The following is a 22,799-nucleotide window of genomic DNA, read 5'->3' on the forward strand; positions in this document are numbered from 1 at the left end:
TCCGGTTGGATGGGAGGATTTTCTTTGTTGTGATTGAGCAGATGATCTTCATATGGATTGAGTGAATTATCCACAGTGCAGATGGGAGGATTATTTCCAGAGCGGTTGTGCGGATTATCTTCATAGCGGCTGGGAGGATTATCTGCAAAGTGTCTAGAAAGATTAATTTAGGAGCGGCTGGGAGGATTATCTTCAGAGTGGCTGTAGAGGCAGGCAATTTTGGTGCTTTTTTTTTTAAATTGGCACTTCCGAGGGGCCCGGCTCACAACCCAGCCTCTCATTAAAGGGATGGTTCACCTTCAAACAACTAGTTTTCCGATAGATCACCAGAAATAATGACATTTTCCAATGACTTTCTATTTTCTATGTGTCACAGTTTTTCAAATATTGAAGTGTAAAGTGTCATTTTTTACCTTCTGAAGCAGCCCTGGGGGTCGCCGACCCTGTAAACTGTTCTAAATGGATACATTTAGTTGATACATTTCTTATCTTTGTCCCTGCTGAGCAGAATCTCTGGGTTTCATTACAGGCGGCTGTTAGAATTGATACAATAGTTGCTAATACTCCAGAGAGGCTGCTGAGAAATGTATCAACTTAATGTTCCAAAATTGTAACCGTTCAGAGTCTGCACCTGATTTACTGAGCTGCTAGAATCAAACACCAGAGACAGGAACATTCAACTTTTCAACATTCAACAGTAAAAAATAAATAATGGAAAGTAATTGAAAAAAGTTTTCCTTTCCGGGGAACAATCTAAAAACACCTGAATTGAAAAAAGTGTTTGGAAGGTGAACAACCCCTTTACAGAGGGTCCAGTATATCCATTTAGCTGTAAATTTAGTGACATATTCAGGGGCTGTAGCTGAGATTTCCTCAGAATGGTATAATTCACTCATTTTGTTTATCCAGTCCTGGATTATTGGGGGCTGCAGCGATTTCTATCATGTGGGGATCAGCAGTTTTGCCACATTGAATAGATGAGGTGCTATAGTAGAGAGGGACGGTGAAACATTTCTTGGACCATATAAAGGAACAAGGATACAGGCTGAGTTATACAGGGAACAATGAGTATATTTTGTGTATTATAATGCATAATGTACCCCTACTGTAAATTATAAGGATTTGAGAATCCATATAAAGGCACACGGCTGCGGGTGAGTTATACAGGGAACTATCCCTTATGTATTATAACAGATTCTGTGCCCTATACTGTAATTGATATGGACATTAGAAGTCACTGAGGGGTTCTTTGATCATATAAAGGCACAAGGTTGCAAGCTGACTTATACAGGGAACTCGGAGCATTAGTCATGTATTATAAGGGATAATGTACCCCCTACATTAAATAATAAGCAAATTAGAAGTCATTGAGGGGTTCTGTGACAATATCAATGCACATGACTGCAGGTTGAGTTACACTGGGGACTGTTACAAATGTATTATAGGGGGTAATAAACCCCCATTGTAAATTATAAGGCTATAGACATCACATATAAATGCACAAGGCTACAGGCTGAGTTATACAGGGAACTCTGAGTATTGTGTATTATAAGGGATATTGTACCCCCACTGTAGATGATAAGGATATTTGTAGTAGGGCCCCTTGCCACAATTGTTTTTAGCTCTTTATGCCCCAGGTCACCAGGTTAATTTTTAGGGCCCCTTTGTCACCAATGTTTTTAACTCTTAGGGCCCCTTGCCGCCAATGTTTTGAACTCATAGGGCCCCATTGCCACCAATGTTTTTACCTCTTAGGGCCCCAGGCGACCAATGTCTTCAACTCTTATGGTCCCAGGCTATCAAAGTTTTTAACTCTTATGACCCCAGGTCACCAATGTTTTTAACTCTTAGGGTCCCAGGCCACCAATGTTTTTAACTCTTAGGGCCCCAGGCCACCAATGGTTTTTTTAAGATTTAAATGAGGGGAAGGTATTTTCATGAGAATTGTCACCTGACAGTAGCACAGATTTCCCATAGACAACACATTTCCTCATTTGCCATTGCCTTTATTAGGACCGGCGAGTGTTTGACCAAAGTATTTAACCCACTGCCTCATATTTACCGAAATCAGAAATGCAGAAAAGTTCTACTAATACATTTGATTTAGGTTGAGTTAGGTAACTGTTTAAAGAGTATACCTTGACCAAAAGTTACTGTTCCAGGTTCATGTCCATGTGAACTTTGGTACTGAGTGGGGGGGGGGGGGGGTTGTGGATCCAGGGGCAGGGTTGGCCCAACTTGCCCCTACCTTCCTTATTACCCCTCAAAGGGCTTCCTCGCCTAGCAAACAATGGAGTGTGTCATTGTGGGGGCAGGAAGAAATATAATACTCCTCCATCGCTTTAGCAGGAATCCCCTACCCCAAAAGGATTTCTCATAACCTGGAGAGAGTGGTAACCAAAAAACAAATCCAGCACAGGCATTCCCCAATATCAAGCACCTTCATATACTAAATGTCTGGTATAGTATAAATAGGCTTGTGGGAAGTGGATGGAATTCCAATATTGAGAGGGCAATGGACTTGAATGGAAATGCTTACATTGTGGCCTATGGAGTAAAGCAATTTTGTAGTTCCTTTCAATCATTTGAGATCAATATGTGTCCCTATGTCTTTCATCCCCATCAATGTACATATGAAGCAAATAACCCTGCAGAGAAATTAACCCATTCCCTTCATCAAATAACCCACTGTATCAGCACCACAACCCAGTTTTACCCTTACACTGCCATTTTGAGCAGCTCCCAGCAGTATTAATTGCCCTGTCACCCAACCGGTAGAATGAGGCACAGGAGCCCCTTCCCTCAATATTCACCATAGGGATTAAAGAAACACAGAGACTTTTTTATGGGGAAACCTGTCGGAGAGCACAGGATTTATTAAAATTAACAGCTAATTTATATTTGGGCATCCCTAACGACCAATGATCCAGAGGAAGGCGAAAAACCCTAGAGTACTATGGGAACCAATCTGCACTGTAGGTAAAAATTCCTTCCTGACTCCTAGAAACGGCAGTCGGTTTTACACCCTGGATCATTTAGGATTTCTTTAGATTCAGGCCATGGTGTTGGGTCGGCGGCAGCAGCAGGCGGCGAGTCTTTGGGTGGAATGCTGAAAAGAAAAGATATAGAAAGTGTTGACATAAGAATAAAGACATACTTGTTTCCTTATGATATTAAAGGCTATAGTTCTTGCTTTAAGAACGCACTATTCGTTGGGCCTGTGGGGACTGTTTGGGTCTCTCTACACATGGAATGCCTTGGCTTATTATGAATCTCAGTCTGAGCCTGTGCCATTTATTCTTTTATACGCTTTGATCACCTGGCGCCAGTCCATTACCCAGTAGCAACCCATTTCCAAAGGTGGATATCTCAGCCAGATGTCCAGCAGCCCTATAAGCGTTACCTACCTCCCCTGTTATTGGCCTACTATAGAATCGACACTTTATCTGCAGACTTTTATCTCGGTCAGCAACCTCTTACAACCTAAAGGCAGCCAAACATTGGTCTATGGGGTGCCCTCAAAGTAATCAGCCTGCGGCCTCAACAGACAGTGTATGATTTCCTTTTATTGTTCTGATTGAAAATGCTCAGAACAGCAGGAAGTAAAGTGGAGCTGCATTGGACAACATGAGGCATCTCTAGATAATGGGTAATTGTCAGTAAATTGATACATTACCCAAACTCTCCGGAGCCTCTTCATGATGGCCTTCCTGAACTGTTTTCGGAGGGTCGGCCTCTCCACCACCAGAGGATCTTTGATGATCTCTTCTTCACCATCAGCTCCCTCCTCTTTCTCCTCCACTGCAGCAGATTGCTCCTCCATCGTCTTCTCCTCCACTCCAGGGGCATGATGTTCTTCTGCAGAACCTCCTACTTCCGCTCCCTCTTCTTTCTCCTCCTCTTCAGGAACTTGCTGTTCTTCAGCGGGAGGAGCTGTTTCTTCATTTGTTGGAGCATCCTCTTCTTCTTTATCTTCAGCTCCTTCTTCTTTCTCCTGAGAGGCAAGAGCTTCCTCTTCTGCTGCTCCAGGAGCTTCTTCTTCCTCTGCAGGAGCTTGCTCCTCCATCTTCTCCTCCACTGCAGGGTCTTCAGCGGGAGCTCCTTCCGCTTCCTCTTCCTTGTCCTCTGTATCAAGAGCTTCCTCTTCTGCTGCTGCAGGGGCTCCATCCTCCTCTTCTTCATCTGCAGGACTGTGTGCTTGTTTTTTACTAGGTTTGAAGGGAAGAAAATGTAAAAAAATGGGTCATTGTTATAATTTGTTTTCAAAGTATTGCAACTACAATTCTGAGGACTGGAGGATTAAAATAGCCTTGTACCTAAGAAATATCATTATACCTGCTACACACCTGTCCCTACTGTAACACATTGGGCAGTTACTGAGCATAGTAAGTTCCATGCTAGACTTCCCCCAGTGATACATGCTGAGATACATGCTATGGTTGTAGGGACCTAAAAAAGTTCAAGTCTCTGTGCTATCATTATGGCCAAAAGCACCCGTAGGTACGAGAAAACATCTATATTTTTTTGAATATGTTATGTGCCAGTAAGTGTAATTGAAAGTGTTAATTGCAAAATACATACCCAGCCGCTTTCTTTAGCTTCAGCTCCCTCAAGAACTCATGGTGAAGCTGCGTCAGATGTTGGTTGATAGTCTGTGAGCGCAGGGGAGGCACAAGGATAGGAGCAAAGGGGAAAGAAAGGAGACAATTAGGATTATGCCTGTATATGTGCTGCTAATAGTACCTTTATATGCTGAGGGCAGTGAGGGTGTGGGATTCCCTGCCGGCAGCTGATGTTGTGATATTGTAATTTTGAGCATCAGCCTTTTCTCATCATAGGGAGAAAAAACCCCAAATTACCCCTTGTGCCGTTGTCCCGATTGCAATAGACCAATCAAAGTTCATTATCTAGTGGTTAAACACCCAAGAAAAGCATCAGGGACAGTGATCCCAGGGGAACTTACATTCTCCAGCCGCAAATACTCAAGCTGCTTCCTCCGGTTTCGCACTCGAGTTGGATGATCCTGTGGAAGAAGAGAGTCAATGTTAAGCGCTTCTTTGTACCAATGCCATTATTGTGGCCATGTGAACACTTGTGATAAAACCATTTTTGTTTCTGGTGAAAATGGCACTTGGATGGGTGACTTTAGAAGCCCCCAGGGGAGCAGGAGATACAATGAATAATAATGTTCTAGATTATTATAGAGACACACAGTGAATAATAACCTCTCCTATAATAATAATAATTATACTAGTGACACTTACAGGAGGCAGCTTGGCAGATTTCCTGAGGGCGGCATATTCCCTCTTGATCACTTCCTGTAACATAAAGAAAGAAGCAGCGTGAGATAAGAGCTGGCAATCTAATATCATTTGTTCCCTATTCATCTAAACATCTATTCTGCATTACATACCAGCGAGTGGAGCATTTTCCAGTAATGCATAATGTTCTCTTTGGCCCTCATCCTCGGGTCCACATCGCATGTTAGAAGGAAGTGCTTTCTGAAAAAGAAATATCACTGAATGTTAATAAAACATTTTCCAGCTGTATTGCCCTTGCAGTTACCCCTGGGGCAATAGCAAATGATTCCCAACATGTAACAAGTCCATTTATGTTTTACTTACAGGACGATGTTTTCGCCGAATTCAACCCGGTAGTGATGTTCTGCGGGAAAAACACAATTCAGTTAAATACTGCGCTATATGGGGAAAGGAATTCACAAATAATAAAACAATGGCACAACCTTAGGAACTGATAAATAATATAGGATTTTACCATAATAAGAAGCGAGGGCCTCAAAGTCTGTATATTCCGCCCTGAAGTCCTTCAGGACGGAGTACAGCGTCTGGAAGTAAAAAGAAAAAGCATTAGGGACAGAATACTAAGTGGCTCTGGCTCTGAGGAGAATAGAGACAGAAAGGGGTTTGGGTTTTTATGGGGCAAACATACCAGGAATAAGGGCATTTTATTCTGAAAATTTAATAAACGTAGTGATTGGATTCCATATATACAGTGAACAAACAAGCCGAACTCCAAGGACTTCATTTTGAAAAATAAAGGTGAAGTTTTATTTCAACGTTTTGGCTCCTTAACTGGGGCCGTCTTCAGGAGAGTCTCCTGAAGAAGGCCCCAGTTAAGGAGCCGAAACGTTGAGAATAAAACTTCACCTTTATTTTTCAAAATGAAGACCTTGGAGTGTGGCTTGTTTGTTCACTGCATACTAATGTGTTGACCAACAGTGGAATGTTAAGCGTGATATATATATATATATATATATATATATATATATATATATATATATATATATATATATATATATATATATATATATATATATATATATATATATATATATATATATATATATATATATATATATATATATATATATATATATATATACAGACAGACAGACAGCTGTTTAAGGAGAGCTGATATAGAAGAGTGAAAGGGAAACACCAGTTCAGATGAGAGAGGATTGTTTTACACTGAGGCATTACCAGAAGAGATGGATTTCTCTGCTTCTTGTCCATCGTTGAAACCTACAGGGACAAATAGACATAATCAGCCAAAATGAAGTCAAGAGTTGTTCCCCTTTAAATGAACTCTTAGTATGATGCAGAGAATGATGTTCTAAGACAATTTGCACTTGGTTTGCCTTTTTATTATTTGTGGGTTTTGAGTTATTGAGCTTTTTCTTCAGCAGCTCTCCAGTTTGCAATTAAAACCATCTGGTTGCTAAGGTCCAAATTACTCTAGCAACCATGTGCTGATTTGAAGAAAAGTAGCAATAACAATAAATGTGTAGCCTTACAGACCATTTGTTTTTTGATGGGGTCAGTGACCCCCATTTGAAAGCTGGAAAGAGTCAGAAAACTATCGAAAACATTTAATGAAGACTAATGGAAAAGTTGCTTAGAAGTAGCCATCCTGTTATATACTAAAATATACATTAAAGGTGAACCACCCATTTAATTATTTCCTTATCTATATTCTCCCATTTGTATGAAACATTGTTCCAGTCAATGATTAAAGCCCATTATTAATGCTGTTGATGGATTGGCTTCTTATAAATACAATATACAGTAACCGTATGGGCTCATATGCACAAAGCCACGTGGGACCCCTCAAGTGAATTTATGACAGACTCTCTGAAGAAGAAATCATGTGCTGAATCAGTTGAATTTGAAAGATTACCTCTTAATGAAGATTCTCCGATGGGGAAAAAATATAGGGGGCGGCACAAGGCCGGGCCACCCCAAGGGGGGTCTCCCTAAGGAACCCCTGGCTCTCTTACACTGTTCAGATAAAGATGTAATTATATGAACAATGGAGAAGCCAAAAAAAAACTCCCAGGTGTTAATGGGCAGGTGTGAATCACTGAAGTTGCGGTCCAAAAATGCAGGAAAGGCACTGTAGCAATCTGTATAGAAAAGAGAATATAAAGGCAAGTTAAGGAATTTAGCGCTTAATATTTCCTATTTAATACAGAGGAAAGCAGAAATGTATTTTCCCCTAAACTTTGAGCTTTGTATCAGTTCCAGCAGGTACTGAGCCTCGGTCTCTAGAATGCTGGAAGTTTCCTCACACAGTCAATTAGCAGACAGCCCTAAATAACTGCCAAAGTCTGTGTCTCCCAACCAGCACTAACATTAAAGGCTTCTCCCAAGCACATTTTAGGGGAAAAATCTCCAAATTCACTAAAATCAGGGAGAGGAGCAACATCTGCTAGTCTGAGGGGGCGTCACCCAACCTTTTCCCCTCTTGTTTTTAATATAGTAAAGGTTATGTGGCAAAATATCTCTCAGAGGGAATATACACTTAACCAACGGACTAAACCAACTGTCAAACCCTAGGTATAAAGTCTCCTCTCTTCTATGGGACCTGCTGTATGTCCCCCACTCCTCACCCCCAACTGTCCCCATGGCACGTGCCTCTGCTTCCCACCCCTAGTTCCAGACTTGGATAAAGGGAACATGTATTTAGCTACAATGTTGGTACATAAGAACAGGGCACATACCCAGGGGCAAAGGGACAAATCTCTAAGGAGCCTGTCAGTACTGGGAACATACATTAAGTATCTTATGGTGTGCTACAGGGTCCCCAAAACTTTCCTTCTGTAGATAATGTGAATATTTGCTGGCAGCCCTGCATAACTGCCAAATCCACAAAAAGTCTGTGTCTCCCAACCAGCACTAGGATTAAAGGCATCTCCCAAGCACATTTTAGGGGAAAAATAACCAAATTCACTAAAATCAGGGAGAGGCACAACACCTGCTCATCTCTGTGGGACATTGCCCAAATTCCCTCCTCTTTTTCCACTAAAATAAAGGTTTTTTGGCAAAAAATCTCCCAGAGGGAAAGTATTCTTACCTCTCACCACAGGGCCAACCAACGGACTGAACCAACTGTCACATTTCCAGGTGGAAGTCACCTCTGTCCCCTGCTCTTAAAGGGGAAGTGTCCCCTGTTGATGAGTGAGGATTATATGGCATTTATTTCTAATTAGATGTGCAGCACATACACAGACTATTAAGTACACAGAGCATTGCTTTGTATGTGTGGCCTATTGAGTCAGTGCAGTTACTGCGCTGCCATATCTGTTGGGTCCATTCATTCATCAGCCATGGTTCCAATCAGTGCTGCTGCTGTTGCTCAGTCTGGTAGAACCGGGGGTCCTTGGCTTGTAGGGGGTCCCTTCCTTAGCCTTAATAGTGGGTAGAGATGGTGGATCTCATTGTTCTTTTTATTTATTGCTTACTGAGCATTTTGTGATTATTTGGAATATGTCCAGCCAATCTTGCTCAGGGACTGAGGTTTAAGTCTGTTTCCGAAGACTTAGTATAGTCCGGTAAGTTGGGGTGTTTGTGTTCCAGCATGACCTTGTACGTTAGAGAGAGTCCGTGTCGGTGTATTTATAGAGCTTTATGTTTCAAAGCTGGTTAGTGGTCTACACACAGTATTTCCTATTGATATAGACGTCATGTAATGTTTCAGCTGTCTGTACCTCCACTTGTCCCCAACTCACCGCTTTTCTTTGTTTTTTAGGAGCATGGGGATCTGGTCTATTTCCATGCCTAGAAGGTGCCTTGATTGAAGATTCTGGAGCCCAAAAGCAGTTTTGTATCCCTTATGTTCAATCCCAGGTAAGTAGTCCGTGTTGTTTCTTATTGGGGTCAGTGGTGATGGATATGGAGCCAGTGAACAGTTTTTGTTTAGCTGGTGCCATATACTTAAAGGGGTTGTTTACCTTCCAAATTTTCAGTTCAATTGTTTTCAGATTGTTCCCCAGAAATAAAAACTTTTTGCAATTGCTTTCCACATTATATGAACAACATATGTCAGATTAAAAGCCATCTACATGTTCTTCTCTTCAGCTACCACCTAGCATCTGCAGTGGTCTCTGCAAATATTGGGGTCCTTGCAACACATTTGGGAAGGGAGTGTGGCTTTGGGATAGCAGCTATAGTAGGTAGAGATGGTGCCGTAGTTTTATGGGATCTCTCTGTACAGGCTATGAGCAAACATAGGGGCTGTTCCTGCTGAATTTTGCCAAGTACACTGGAATACCTTTAACCCTTTAAATGCCACAGAACGTAGAATCTACGTTCTGTAGCAAAGTAACTTGAAATGCCACAGAACGTAGATTCTACGTTCTGCAGCATTTGCAGATTTGGGAACGGAGGAGCGGTTTGTAAAGCCGCTCGCTCCGTTCCTGCTTGTTCCCCAGCCCCTAGGCAACGAGCCTAGGCGGGGAACAAGTGGCCCCTGGGTCGCGATCGCCCAGGGGCCCCAAGGCAGCAGCAGGCACGTGCAGCATATGTGCCCTGCTGCTGCCTGCACTTTCAGAACGGAGGAGCGGCTTTACAAGCCGCTCGCTCCGTTCTTAGTGTCCCTGCCAGCTTCCCCTTCCCCTAGGCAACGAGCCTACGTAGGGAAAATGGGGCCCCTGGGTCGCGATCGCCCAGGGGCCCCAATGCAGCAGCAGGCACGCAAAATATACGTGCTCTGCTGCTGTTTGCCTGCTGCCTGCTTTTTTTGAACGGAGGAGCGGCTAAAAAAGCCGCTCGCTCCGTTCATACTCGTCCCCCAGCCCCTAGGCAACGAGCAGAAGCGGGGAACGAGTGGCCCCTGAGGCGCGATCGCCCAGGGGCCCCAAGGCAGCAGCAGGCACAATGAAATCTAGGTGCCCTGCTGCTGCCTGTGCTTCCTAGCCCTACAGCACCGCCCACTCACCAGATCCAGCAAAGAAGACGATTCCAGCTCATCATGCAGCCCTCCTGGACAACCTACAGCCTGCCACCCCAGGTTAGTGCCCCCCCACACACACACATACACACAAACACACACCCACACACACCTATTGTACTAATACACTTACATTCCCACTTATATTCACACTTACACACACATACATTCAATTTTGGGGGATCAGGGGGGTCACATATATTCACAGCCCTTACACATGCTTGCACACACTTGCACATGCAAACAACACGCATACAACACACAATTTGCCTGTTGTACACACACATACGCTATTTTGTGTGTTTTTATTTTCTTTTATCGCATCGTCTGTATTTTTGCCTGTAAAAACTGTTTTATTGCCATTGCGAATAGCGTATTTGCTAATTGCACCGCGCAATACCTTTTGTATGTTATTTCGGTGATTATATTGCAATTTCAGTGATATTTGTACATTTTTAGCCATTTTATTGCATGTTTAGCCATTTTATTTCATTTTCAGCTTTGCGTAGGTGTTGTTCGCTTATTTCTATCTGTAAAACCTATTTAGCTATGCTAAAATAATCAAACTTTGATTCTGACCGTTAATTACATTAGGCTAAAAAAAAAAAAGCCATTGATTTTTGTGGTTTTGTTGGATTTTACTGATTTTATACCATTTGGCTCAGTTCTATGTTACTTCGTTTTGCCCATGGAAATTTTGTCTGCTATGGATTCATTTGGGGGTCTCTGTGCGCCACATAGTTTGGTATATCTATACATATTGGGCATCAAAGTATTCAGTAGACCCCTGGCGTTCATATTTAGGATGTTTTATGCTGATACGTTACGAAATGTGGGGCATATAATGGGGTAAAATTCAAGCTTTCTGACGATTTTCAGAAATTTGATAAAAACCGTTATGTTCAGCATTGCTTTGCAGTTTGGCAGTATGCAGTAGAAACACATATTTACCCATATTGGATTTTTCAGAATGTGTACTTTCTAAAAATATATGGTTTTCTGGGGTCTCTGTACTGTTAGGGGGGTCTAATGTCGCATAATACACACACCAGGTGCTTATATTGCAGCAGCCAGCGCGTCAGCTGTGAAAATGTATATACACTATTGTCATTTGGGGGTCTCTGTGCGCCACATAGTTTGGTATATCTATGCATATTGGGCATCAAAGTGTTCAGTAGACCCCTGGCGTTCATATTTAGGATGTTTTATGCTGATAAGTTACGAAATGTGGGGCATATAATGGGGTAAAATTCAAGCTTTGTGACGATTTTCAGAAATTTGATAAAAACCGTTATGTTCAGCATTGCTTTGCAGTTTGGCAGTTTGCAGTAGAAACACTTATTTACCCATATTGGATTCGTCAGAATGTGTACTTTCTGAAAATATATGGTTTTCTGGGGTCTCTGTACTGTTAGGGGGGTCTAATGTCGCATAATACACACACCAGGTGCTTATATTGCAGCAGCCAGCGCGTCAGCTGTGAAAATGTATATACAGTATTGTCATTTGGGGGTCTCTGTGCGCCACATAGTTTGGTATATCTATGCATATTGGGCATCAAAGTGTTCAGTAGACCCCTGGCGTTCATATTCAGGATGTTTTATGCTGATAAGTTACAAAATGTCGGGCATATAATGGGGTAAAATTCAAGCTTTGTGACGATTTTCAGAAATTTGATAAAAACCGTTATGTTCAGCATTGCTTTGCAGTTTGGCAGTTTGCAGTAGAAACACTTATTTACCCATATTGGATTCATCAGAATGTGTACTTTCTGAAAATATATGGTTTTCTGGGGTCTCTGTACTGTTAGGGGGGTCTAATGTCGCATAATACACACACCAGGTGCTTATATTGCAGCAGCCAGCGCGTCAGCCGTGAAAATGTATATACACTATTGTCATTTGGGGGTCTCTGTGCGCCACATAGTTTGGTATATCTATGCATATTGGGCATCAACGTGTTTAGTAGACCCCGGGCGTTCATATTTAGGATGTTTTATGCTGATAAGTTACGAAATGTGGGGCATATAATGGGGTAGAATTCAAGCTTTGTGACGATTTTCAGAAATTTGATAAAAAACGTTATGTTCAGCATTGCTTTGCAGTTTGGCAGTTTGCAGTAGAAACACTTATTTACCCATATTGGATTCGTCAGAATGTGTACTTTATGAAAATATATGGTTTTCTGGGGTCTCTGTACTGTTAGGGGGGTCTAATGTCGCATAATACACACACCAGGTGCTTATATTGCAGCAGCCGGCGCGCGTCAGCCGTGAAAATGTATATACACTATTGTCATTTGGGGGTCTCTGTGCGCCACATAGTTTGGTATATCTATGCATATTGGGCATCAACGTGTTTAGTAGACCCCGGGCGTTCATATTTAGGATGTTTTATGCTGATAAGTTACGAAATGTGGGGCATATAATGGGGTAAAATTCAAGCTTTGTGACGCTTTTCAGAAATTTGATAAAAAACGTTATGTTCAGCATTGCTTTGCAGTTTGGCAGTTTGCAGTAGAAACACTTATTTACCCATATTGGATTCGTCAGAATGTGTACTTTCTGAAAATATATGGTTTTCTGGGGTCTCTGTACTGTTAGGTGGTCTAATGTCGCATAATACACACACCGGGTGGTTATGTCGCAGCAGCCAGCGCGTCAGCCGTGAAAATGTCTATACATATTGTCATTTGGGGGTCTCTGTGCGCCACATAGTTTGGTATATCTATGCATATTGGGCATCAAACTGTTTCGTAGACCCCTATGTTTATATTTAGGATGCTTTATGCTTGTAATGATACATGGACAATAGGATGCTGGAAAGTTGAAGCTTTGAGGCAATTTTCAGATATTTCACCAAAACCGCCAAATTTGGCAAAGCCTTGCGACTCAGTAGTGTGGAGCAGAAAGGCATGGGTACCCATTTTAGATTCTGTAGAATGTGTACTTTCCAAATATGTATGGGTTTGGGGGGTAAACATATATTTCTGTGTTTTTACCCCACAAAAATGCAGTCAATGTGTTGATTTTTCATTAGCTGAAGTTACCCACAGGACAATTTGTATGTGCTAACTTCATTTTGGGGCCTCTAAATGCCATATACTTTGGTAAACCTATGCACAGTGGGCACCAAACTGTTTGGAGGACCCCTGGCAATCACAATTTGGGTGCTTTTTTGTGATACGTAATGATACATGGGCGATATGGTGCTGGAAAGTTGAAGCATTGAGGCAATTTACAGATATTTCACAAAAACCGTCAATTTTGGGAAAGCGTTGCGACTCAGTAGTTTGGAGCAATAAGGCATGGGTACCCATTTTAGATTCTGTAGTATGTGTACTTTCCAAAAATGTATGGGTTTGGGGGGTAAACATATATTTCTGTGTTTTTTGACCCCACAAAAATACAGTCGATGTGTTGATCTTTCATTAGCTGAAGTTACCCACAGGACTGTTTGTATGCGCTAACTTCATTTTGGGGCCTCTAAATGCCAGATACTTTGGTAAACCTATGAACAATGGCCACCAAACTGTTTGGAGGAACCATGGCAATCATATTTAGGGTGCTTTTTCTTGGTGCATAACAATACATGGGTGATATGGTGCTGAGAAGTTGAAGCTTTGAGCCAATTTTCAGATATTTCACCAAAACCGACAATTGTGGGAAAGCCTTGCGACTCAGTATTTTGGAGCAGAAAGGCATGGGTACCCATTTTAGATTCTGTAGAATGTGTACTTTCCAAAAATATATGGGTTTTGGGGGGTAAACATAAATTTCTGTGTTTTTACCCCACAAATATGCAGTCAATGTGTTGATTTTTCATTAGCTGAAGTTACCCACAGGACTATTTGTATGCGCTAACTTCATTTTGGGGCCTCTAAATGCCAGGTACTTTGGTAAACTTATGAACAATGGCCACCAAAATGTTCAGAGGAACCCTGGCAATCATATTTAGGGTGCTTTTTATTAGTACGTAATGACACATGGGTGATATGCTGCTGGGAAGTTGAAGCTTTGAGGCAATTTTCAGATATTTCACCAAAACCGACAACTTTGTGAAAGCCTTGCGACTCAGTAGTTTGGAGCAGAAAGGCATGGGTACCCATTTTAGATTCAGTAGAATGTGTACTTTCCAAAAATATATAGGTTTGGGGGGTAAACATATATTTCTGTGTTTTTACCCCAGAAAAATGCAGTCAATGTGTTGATTTTTCATTAGATGATGTTAGCCACAGGACTATTTGTATGCGCTAACTTCATTTTGAGGCCTCTAAATGCCAGATACTTTGGTAAACCTATGAACAATGGCCACCAAACTGTTTGGAGGAACCCTGGCAATCATATTTAGGGTGCTTTTTCTTGGTGCGTAACGATACATGGGTGATATGGTGCTGAGAAGTTGAAGCTTTGAGGCAATTTTCAGATATTTCACCAAAACCGACAATTTTGGGAAAGCCTTGCGACTCAGTAGTTTGGAGCAGAAAGGCATGGGTACCCATTTTAGATTCTGTAGAATGTGTACTTTCCAAAAATATATGGGTTTGGGGGGTAAACATATATTTCTGTGTTTTTACCCCACAAAAAATGCAGTCAATGTGTTGATTTCTCAGTAGCTGAAGTAAAGTCCTGAACAATTTGGATGTGCTAACTACATATTGGTGTCTCTAAATGCCAGGTACTTTGGTAAACCTATGCATAATGGGTATCAAACTGTTCAGTGGACCCCTGGCAATCATATTTCAGGTGCTTTTTTTTGGTACCTAATATAGTTTTGGATATGCGGAGCAGCAAAATAAAACCTTTGAAATGATTTTTCAGAATTTTGAATTTTTTTTTGAAAAACCACTATGTTCAGACAAGCTTTTATGTTTAGTAGTTGGGAGTAGAGAGACATAGTTACCCATTTTGTAATCGGCAGAATGTGTACTTTTCAAAAATGTATGGTTTTCTGGGGTAAACCTACGGTTTCAGGATTTTTTGCCTTGGAATCTAAAGCATGCCGTTTTCAGCCTTAGTGCTTTCAAAATTCAGTAATATACTGCCGGGAGTTTTTGAGGTACAGAAGTCCTAAATCTCCCTAAAACTATACATATCTGGTATTGGCACGTTCGAGAGACATAAGGCTTTCCAAATCAGTTGGATTTTCATCCGTAAAATGAAATATTTTTCTGGTATAAATTGATATACGATGAAAAATCATAATTTTTCATTTTTTTTTGGTATTTAGCACTATAAATTTTTTTGCACAGGTGGAAATACATGAAAACTCAGGCAGATTTAGAAAGCTCAGTTTCTACCGAAAAAAACAATGTATAGTTTTCCTAGGTAAACTATAGGTTTCCCCTCAGAAAATGCCCCTAAAGTGAGAGAGCACAAAATGTTTCAAAAACGGCTGGCATTTCGCGTAACCAAAATGTGAAACTCTGCTGGCACTTAAAGGGTTAATAATTGAATAATCAGCCAGTTGATTGGGTCAGTTTCTTAGGTTGAGGGCCTTTGCAGTATCAACTGGAAGGAACCGTTTTCTGTACAGGCTAGCAGACAGGGAGGAATCATTGTGACTGTGGTTGAAGTGTCCGGGATATCTGTATCAGTAATTCCCTTGTAGTTGTCTAAGTCTAGGTGAGGAGAGAAAGTAGGATTGCCAAAGACTGGGATATGGAGAGCGGGGGCGTTAATCCACTTCCCAGTTTTAGAAAGAGTGTCCAGTAACGTCCCTGAACTAGTTGGCTTGTTACATTGTAGGTAAGGTGGTGACCTCATCACCTCACTATACTTTGTATCACAGTGTTGGTCTCTAATTAGTTTCTATTTTGTCCCAACTTGCGGGGAAGTTGTAGAGTACACTGTCTAGTTCCATGTATCAATATATGTTTTTACCTAATAGTATGTAGCAGGTAAGATGCTGCAAGGTAGAAGTTATCTCCAAAATCGCCAAATTTAGTTAAGGCTCGCAGCTTGGTGCTTCAGAGTAGAAAGACATGCACACCCAATTTGGATTCAGGGGAATGTCTATTTTCTGAAAATATATTTTTTTGGGTGAATGTACATTTTTCTATCTTTGCCCCACAAATTAATGCTGTAAATGTGTTGAATTTGCAGTACCTGAAATGACAGACCATGTGGGGGGTCTTCAAAGCTGCGAAAAGACCTGACGTCACGAAAAGACCCGAAGTTGAAGTCCTGAAGCCTCGAAAGGACCCAAAGCCAGGTAAGGAGTAAGGTCCACTGATCAGTGTGTTTTTTATTTTATTAAACCCCTGTATTATGTTAATACTATATAGGCCCCTGACCACCAATGTTTCTTTTAAACTTTTAAGAGGGGGCCATGGCCACCAATGTTTTTAGAAACATTTTTGGGGAACCAGGTGCAAAGGTTTTTTTTTTTTTAACTTATAGCGGGAGGGCCCTGGCCACCAATGATTTTTTTAACTTGTAGGGGGGTCCTCACCACCAATTTTCTTTTGAAAAAACAAACCAAAAAAAATGTTTTGGGGGGCCCTTGCACCAATATATGTTTTTTATCTTATGGGGCCCTGACCACCAATGATTTTTTAAAAACTTGTATATGGGACCCTGGCCAACAATGTTTTTGTTTTAACCACCAATGGCTTTTTATAAATTATGTGTGGGGGGGTTAGTTTTAGCACTGATGTCTATGTGGGCTTTTTACTGTGGTGTGGGCTTGGCTGAATCTGGGGTGGGCTTTGGGCACTGGGCTGGGGTTCTATAACCATATAAAGGCTGCAGGCTGAGTTATACAGGGGACTATCACTCATTGATTATAAGGGATAATGCACCCCCTTCTTTAAATGATAAGGTTGTTAGATGTCACTGACTGGCTCTGTGACCATATAAAGGCACAAAGCTGCAGACTAAGTTATACATTGGACCCCGAGTATTACACAGGTATTATATGGTATTGTGTCCCCTACCGTAAATGATAAGAATATTAGCTGTCACTGAGGGGTTCTGTCACCATATAAAGGCACAAGGCTGCAGGTTTAGTTATACAGGGATCTCTCTGTACAGGCTTTGAGCAAACTTACGGTCTGTTCCAGCTAAACTGTGCTTAGTACAAGGGAATACATATGCTGCTGGGCCCGAGCCTGAAGGGGGGCCGGCAGTGCTGAACTTTTCGAAAGAGCAGGGCCCCCCTTGCCAGTGCCAAAGCCGTGCCGCCTCATCCCGAAGTCGCGAATAGCCGAAATGCGGAAGTGCGAAAGTTATGAGCGAAAAGACCTAAAGCCACGAAAATAGCCAAAATTGGAGTCCTGAAGCAGCGAAAAGACCTGAAGTCACAAAAGGAGGCAAAGTTGAAGTCCTGAAGCCATGAGTTCAATTCCAACACCAATATCTATGAACAAACTTTGGGGACCGTTCCTGCTGAATTGTGCTTAGTACACAGGAATACCTATGCTGCCATTCTTTATGGGATCTTTCTATACAAGATTTAATCCAACGTCAGTGCTTTTCCTGCTGAATTGTTCTTAGTACAGAGGAATTCCTTTGCTTACATAGTTATATGGGATCTCTCTGTACAGGCTATGAGCAAAGTTAGGGACTGTTTCTGCCGAATTGTGCTTATTACAGAGGAATTCCTATGCTTCCAAAGTTTATGGGATCTCTCTGTGCAGGCAATGAGCAAAAGTAGGGGACTGTTCCTGCTGCTTGTACTTAGTTCAAGGGAATACCCATAGTTGAATGGGATCTCTCTGTACAGTATATTTAGGGGATTGTTCCTGCTGAATTGTGCTTAGTACAGAGGAATGCATATGCTGCCATAGTTTTTTGGGATCACTCTGTAGCTGTTATGAGCAAACTTAGGGACTACTCCTGCTGATTTGTGCTTAGTACAGGGGACTACATATGCTGCAATAGTTTTATGGGATCTCTCTGTAGAGGACAGTGATCGGAGTTCCCTCTGACCCATGCAATTTGACACTTAACCTTTGACCACCATAGTTGTAGTCACTTATCTGCCTTGGTTGTTCTTGCCACCATCTGCTTTGATCGGAGTTCCATCTGACCCATGCCATATGACAAATACCATTTGACCCATGGCCTTTGACCTATGTCATTTGACCCATGATGTTTGACCACCATAATGGTTGTCACTTGTCTGCCTTGGTGGCTCTTGCAGCCATCTGCTTTGACAGTCTCCTCTGACCCATGACCTTTGTCCTCCACAGTGGTTGTCATTCGTCTGCCTTGGTGGCATCTGCTTTGAGGGAGTTACCTTTGACCCCTGACCTTTGACCCCTGCCATTTGACCCATGAACAGGGCCCTCTGACCCAAGACATTTGACCAGTGACATTTGACTCATGACCTTTGACCCATGACTTTAACTACCATCATTTGGTTCGCTTATCTGCCTTGGGGACTATTGCAGCCATGTTCTTTGGTGGAGTGCCGTCTGATCAATGACCTTTGACCCATGACCATTGACTACTATCATAGTGGTCGCTTGTCTACCTTGGGGCTTTTGCAGCCATCTGCATTGGTGGAGTGACCTTTGACCCATGTCATTTAAACCATCATCTTTGATACATGAACTTTGACCACCATCGTGTGGATTATCTGCCTGATGGATCTTCCAGCCTCCTGCTTTGATTGATTACCTTTTAACCCATGCCCTTTGACCCATGCAATTTACCTATCTGCTTTGGTGGAGTACACTTTTTGACCCATGACCTTTGACCCATGACCTTTGACCACCATAATGGTTGTCACTTGCCTGCTGTGGTGGCTCTTGCAGCCATCTGCTTTGTCAGAGTCCCCTCTGACCCATGCCATTTTACACATGACCTTTGACCCATGACAGTTGACCATTATCATGAGGTATGCTCATCTGCCCTGTTGGCTCTTGCAGCCATCTGCTTTGGCGGAGTGCCTTTTGACCCGTTACCTATGACCCATACAATTTGACCACCACAATGGTTATCACTTGTCTGCCTTAGTGGCTGTTGGCACCATCTGCTTTGACGGAGTTCCCTCTGATCCATGACCTTTGACCCATGCAATTTAGCCTCCATCATGGGGTTTGCTTATTCCTGTGCTAGACCATCCAGTCAGACCCCTAGCTTACTCTAATGGAGTGCTTTTTGAGTAAACGCCAATCTAAATTCTAGGTATCTTACCCATGACCTTTAGCCCATGCTCTTTATTGCTACATGTGATACCAGATATGAGAGTCGATGAACAAAAATTTAACAAAATCCCTCCAGTTTCTTCTTCTGATCAGCACAACAAAATTTGCAACTGTGCCTTTACTTGGCAGCCTTCAATACCATTGGACCTTCCACATTTGACACGTGACCTTTGACATCCATCATGGGGTTTTCTTATCGGCCGTCGGGGCTCTTGCATCCATCTGCTTTGGTGGAGTGTCCTCTGACCTACGAACTTTGACCCATGACCATTGACCGTCATCATGAGGTACACTCATCTGCCATGTGGGTTCTTGCAGACTTCTGCTTTGGCGGAGTGGCTTACTCTGATCATACTCACTTCATCCCCTCTTCCTGGTTAACCTAACCCTCAACCCTAGTTGCGGGTTAGGTTGTGTCCAGAGTCTAGTGCCTGTTGTGTGCGGGCACTAGACTCTGAGGCCGAGCCGTAATAGCTGACAGACGCTGTGCGCGTGTTGTGTTGGGGAGGCCCATCTCGCACCTTTCTCACCTCCCAAATTGGAACGCCAGGGATTAGCTGATCCCTGGATTGCCTAGGCAGAGTAAGGGCGCCTAGTGTTGGAGCACGGTCCGGTCGCACTCGATGTGAAGCGGCTAAGCCTCGTGGTTGCCAGGGGTTTGCCGTGGTTGATCAGCCTGATGGAGGCCTAGTTTGCAGTGGCACAGTAAGCCCCCAGTGTGGGAGTTGTGTCTCACCCAACACTTACTGGCTGGATAGCAAAGCCAATATGGGGAAAACCCAAAGACAAAGGGGGGACAAAGCAGCGAAGGTGAAGGAGACGCAGGCTAAAAGCAAATCGCTACCGGCAATAAATGCCGAGGAGGAGAGAGCACTCAGACACAGACAGCGAATCAGGGGAAGATCACGAAGAGCAAGACCTACAGTCCTATATTGCACAACTACCCTCTAAATCGGATTTAAAGACATGCTCCACGAGATGACAAGATCTATTAAAGAGGATATCCAGGATATTGAAAGAGACATCAGTGCCCTTGCCATACGGACGGACAACCTGGAAACAAATATTGATAAGGTTTCTGCCCACCAAAGGTCAATGCATAAACACATCACAGATCAAGATAATAAAATATCTGAATTGCAAAGACAACTGGAAGACCAGGAGAACAGGAGTAGAAGGAACGATATCAGAATAAGAGATGTTCCTGAGGTGTTAGTAAATGATGGGATCCAACCAGACTGCCTCCAAATATTTAACAACCTCCTGAAAAGAGAGTCAACCTTAGAGATAGAGATTAGCAGAGCACACAGGGTGCAAAAGTTTAAAGCCACCTAACGCCCCACGTGATATCCTGTGTTGCCTTCATAACTTTTCTCTTAAAGTGGAGATTTTACTGAAAGCCAGAGAGGCAGACGACGTCTCCTATGAAGATAGCACTTTAAGACTTTTTCAAGACTTATCAAGGCAAGCCTTGCTTAAAAGGAAAATGCTGAAACCACTGACCGGTATATTAAGAGGGAAAAATATACTCTACAAGTGGGGACACCCCTTCTCCCTCACGGTGATCAAAGATGGGATAACAGCAATTATCAGATCTCCTGCCGATACTGGAAGTTTTATGCATAAACTCAAATTACCCCCAATAGATCTACCCGGTTGGCTAAAGGACCCTGAGCAACTGACAGAAGAAGAATTTGAACTAAAGGAGGAATGGACCCAAGTAAAGGGCCCTAAGAGAACTTCGGATATCTCAAGAACCACCCGTGGAATGACAAGATTGTCTCCAGAATGATACTGCAATACCATTGGAAGCCTTCCTCCCTCCTGGAGTGCTAGGAGTTTTTTGAAACCCTGAAAAGTAGAGCCTCAGAGCGACATACCCCAGATACTTATGGATAGAAATAGCTAGAGTACTACATTGATTTAATAGCTATACGGGCACCCCAAATGAGAATCTGTCCTGATCAAGATATTGGTATGTTCAAGGGCGCAGCAGAGGGCCCCAATCACCTATGATTGATAAGTATTTAAGACCTTATCCTGCCACTGCTGTATAATTTTTCTTCCCAGCTATCTTATCCTCTTTTATAACTTTAAGTTCCTTTTCTAATAAGGGTTATGATGCGACCTTTTTCAAGGATGATGCAAAACTTTAAAAACTCACATTAAATAACAAAGTGCTCCATCATAGACCAATCATTGCCCTCATTCAATTAACATCTCAGTGTGAATCATGTGTTCCAATTAAGTGCCTATCACATATAGCGAATCTGCATATATGTTAAAATAAACAAAAGCGTGTCCATCATGTATATATCAACAGTGCATAAATATACATCTATGTATTTCCATAAAAAATATAAATACGTGAATAAATATTTAATATTTTTGAATACAACCATGTCCGTGTTATAATTTAAAAGATCAACTTGTAATACTTAAAAACATCCACAAGATGTCACCAGTGTGTTTCAAAAAGGTTCACGTTACAGTATCCATAAAATACAAGTGTAACAAATACACTGTAACAACTACTGAGGTAAAACGAAACAAATTGTCTGCTAACCTTAATCTGCTTCCAGGAGTGAACAGGAATGTAAAAAGTGGAAAAAACATTTTTACTTCCTTGTTTTGTGACAAATAGTTACGTGATTTCCCTTCCCACCCCTAATTTGAATATGCAAATCCTAGATTCATTGCATAAAGCTTAGTACAAAGGAATACATATACTTTTTAAAAATGACTTCTCTAATAATAAAACAGTGTCTTGTACTTGATGGTAACTAAGTTAAAGTTTATGTGTTTTTAGCAGAATTAAGAGATGGAGATCAAAATCCCTTCTACGGCTGGACAAGATTATACGGAAAATAGAATTTATGCAAATCTCTCTCAAAATGTTTTCCCTGCTGGTAATAAAAAGTTCCTTAAGTTACCTGAAGTTGCATTTTGGGAACAAAGTGCCGAGTATGTTTTCCGACTGGCGATTTACTTTATTGCCGGTGGCAGAACAACCCGGATGCACCCAAAGAAGGAGAGAGCAATGGAGGGGAGGAGAATGTGACGAAGGGTGGGAAGAGAAAGCAATGGAGGGGAGGGAGGGGAGAGCAAGGGGGAGTAAGTTGTGCGAACCTGGCTAGGGGAAGGCAGAAGACATTTTTAAAGGTAGCTCCCAGCGCCCCCCTTTCATTGCGTCGTAGGACCTGCCTCTTCTGCCTGCTCCTAGTTCTGGCCCTGGCCAGTGGAAAAACATTTCAGGGATATGTTTCACCCATGGTAGCACAAATTTAAACGTGGGCATCATATCTCCCAGTGTGCCATCCGTCTTTAAAGGCATTCACAAGTTATTGCATTGTAATTACCAACTTCTGCTCCTAGATGGCAGTGTAGAGTTGGGTTGG

General features: G+C 42.2%; 1 protein-coding gene across 1 annotated transcript in view; it reads right to left on the minus strand.

Annotated features, from left to right (window-relative positions):
• Window positions 1–2,485: 2,485 nt before the first annotated feature.
• Window positions 2,486–22,799, minus strand: part of LOC121396443 (nucleolin-like) — a 69,621-nt gene continuing 49,307 nt past the window's right edge. The window contains exons 7-10 of the mRNA XM_041571353.1: window positions 4,964–5,023; window positions 4,582–4,652; window positions 3,677–4,208; window positions 2,486–3,109 (exon numbers count right to left, since the gene is read on the minus strand). Of these exons, the coding sequence (XP_041427287.1) occupies window positions 3,053–3,109; window positions 3,677–4,208; window positions 4,582–4,652; window positions 4,964–5,023 (720 nt within the window). The 3' untranslated portion in view covers window positions 2,486–3,052. The remainder of the gene's footprint in view (window positions 3,110–3,676; window positions 4,209–4,581; window positions 4,653–4,963; window positions 5,024–22,799) is intronic.

This window comes from Xenopus laevis, chromosome 7S (genome assembly GCF_017654675.1).
Source record: "Xenopus laevis strain J_2021 chromosome 7S, Xenopus_laevis_v10.1, whole genome shotgun sequence".
NCBI classification, from domain to species: Eukaryota; Metazoa; Chordata; class Amphibia; order Anura; family Pipidae; genus Xenopus; species Xenopus laevis.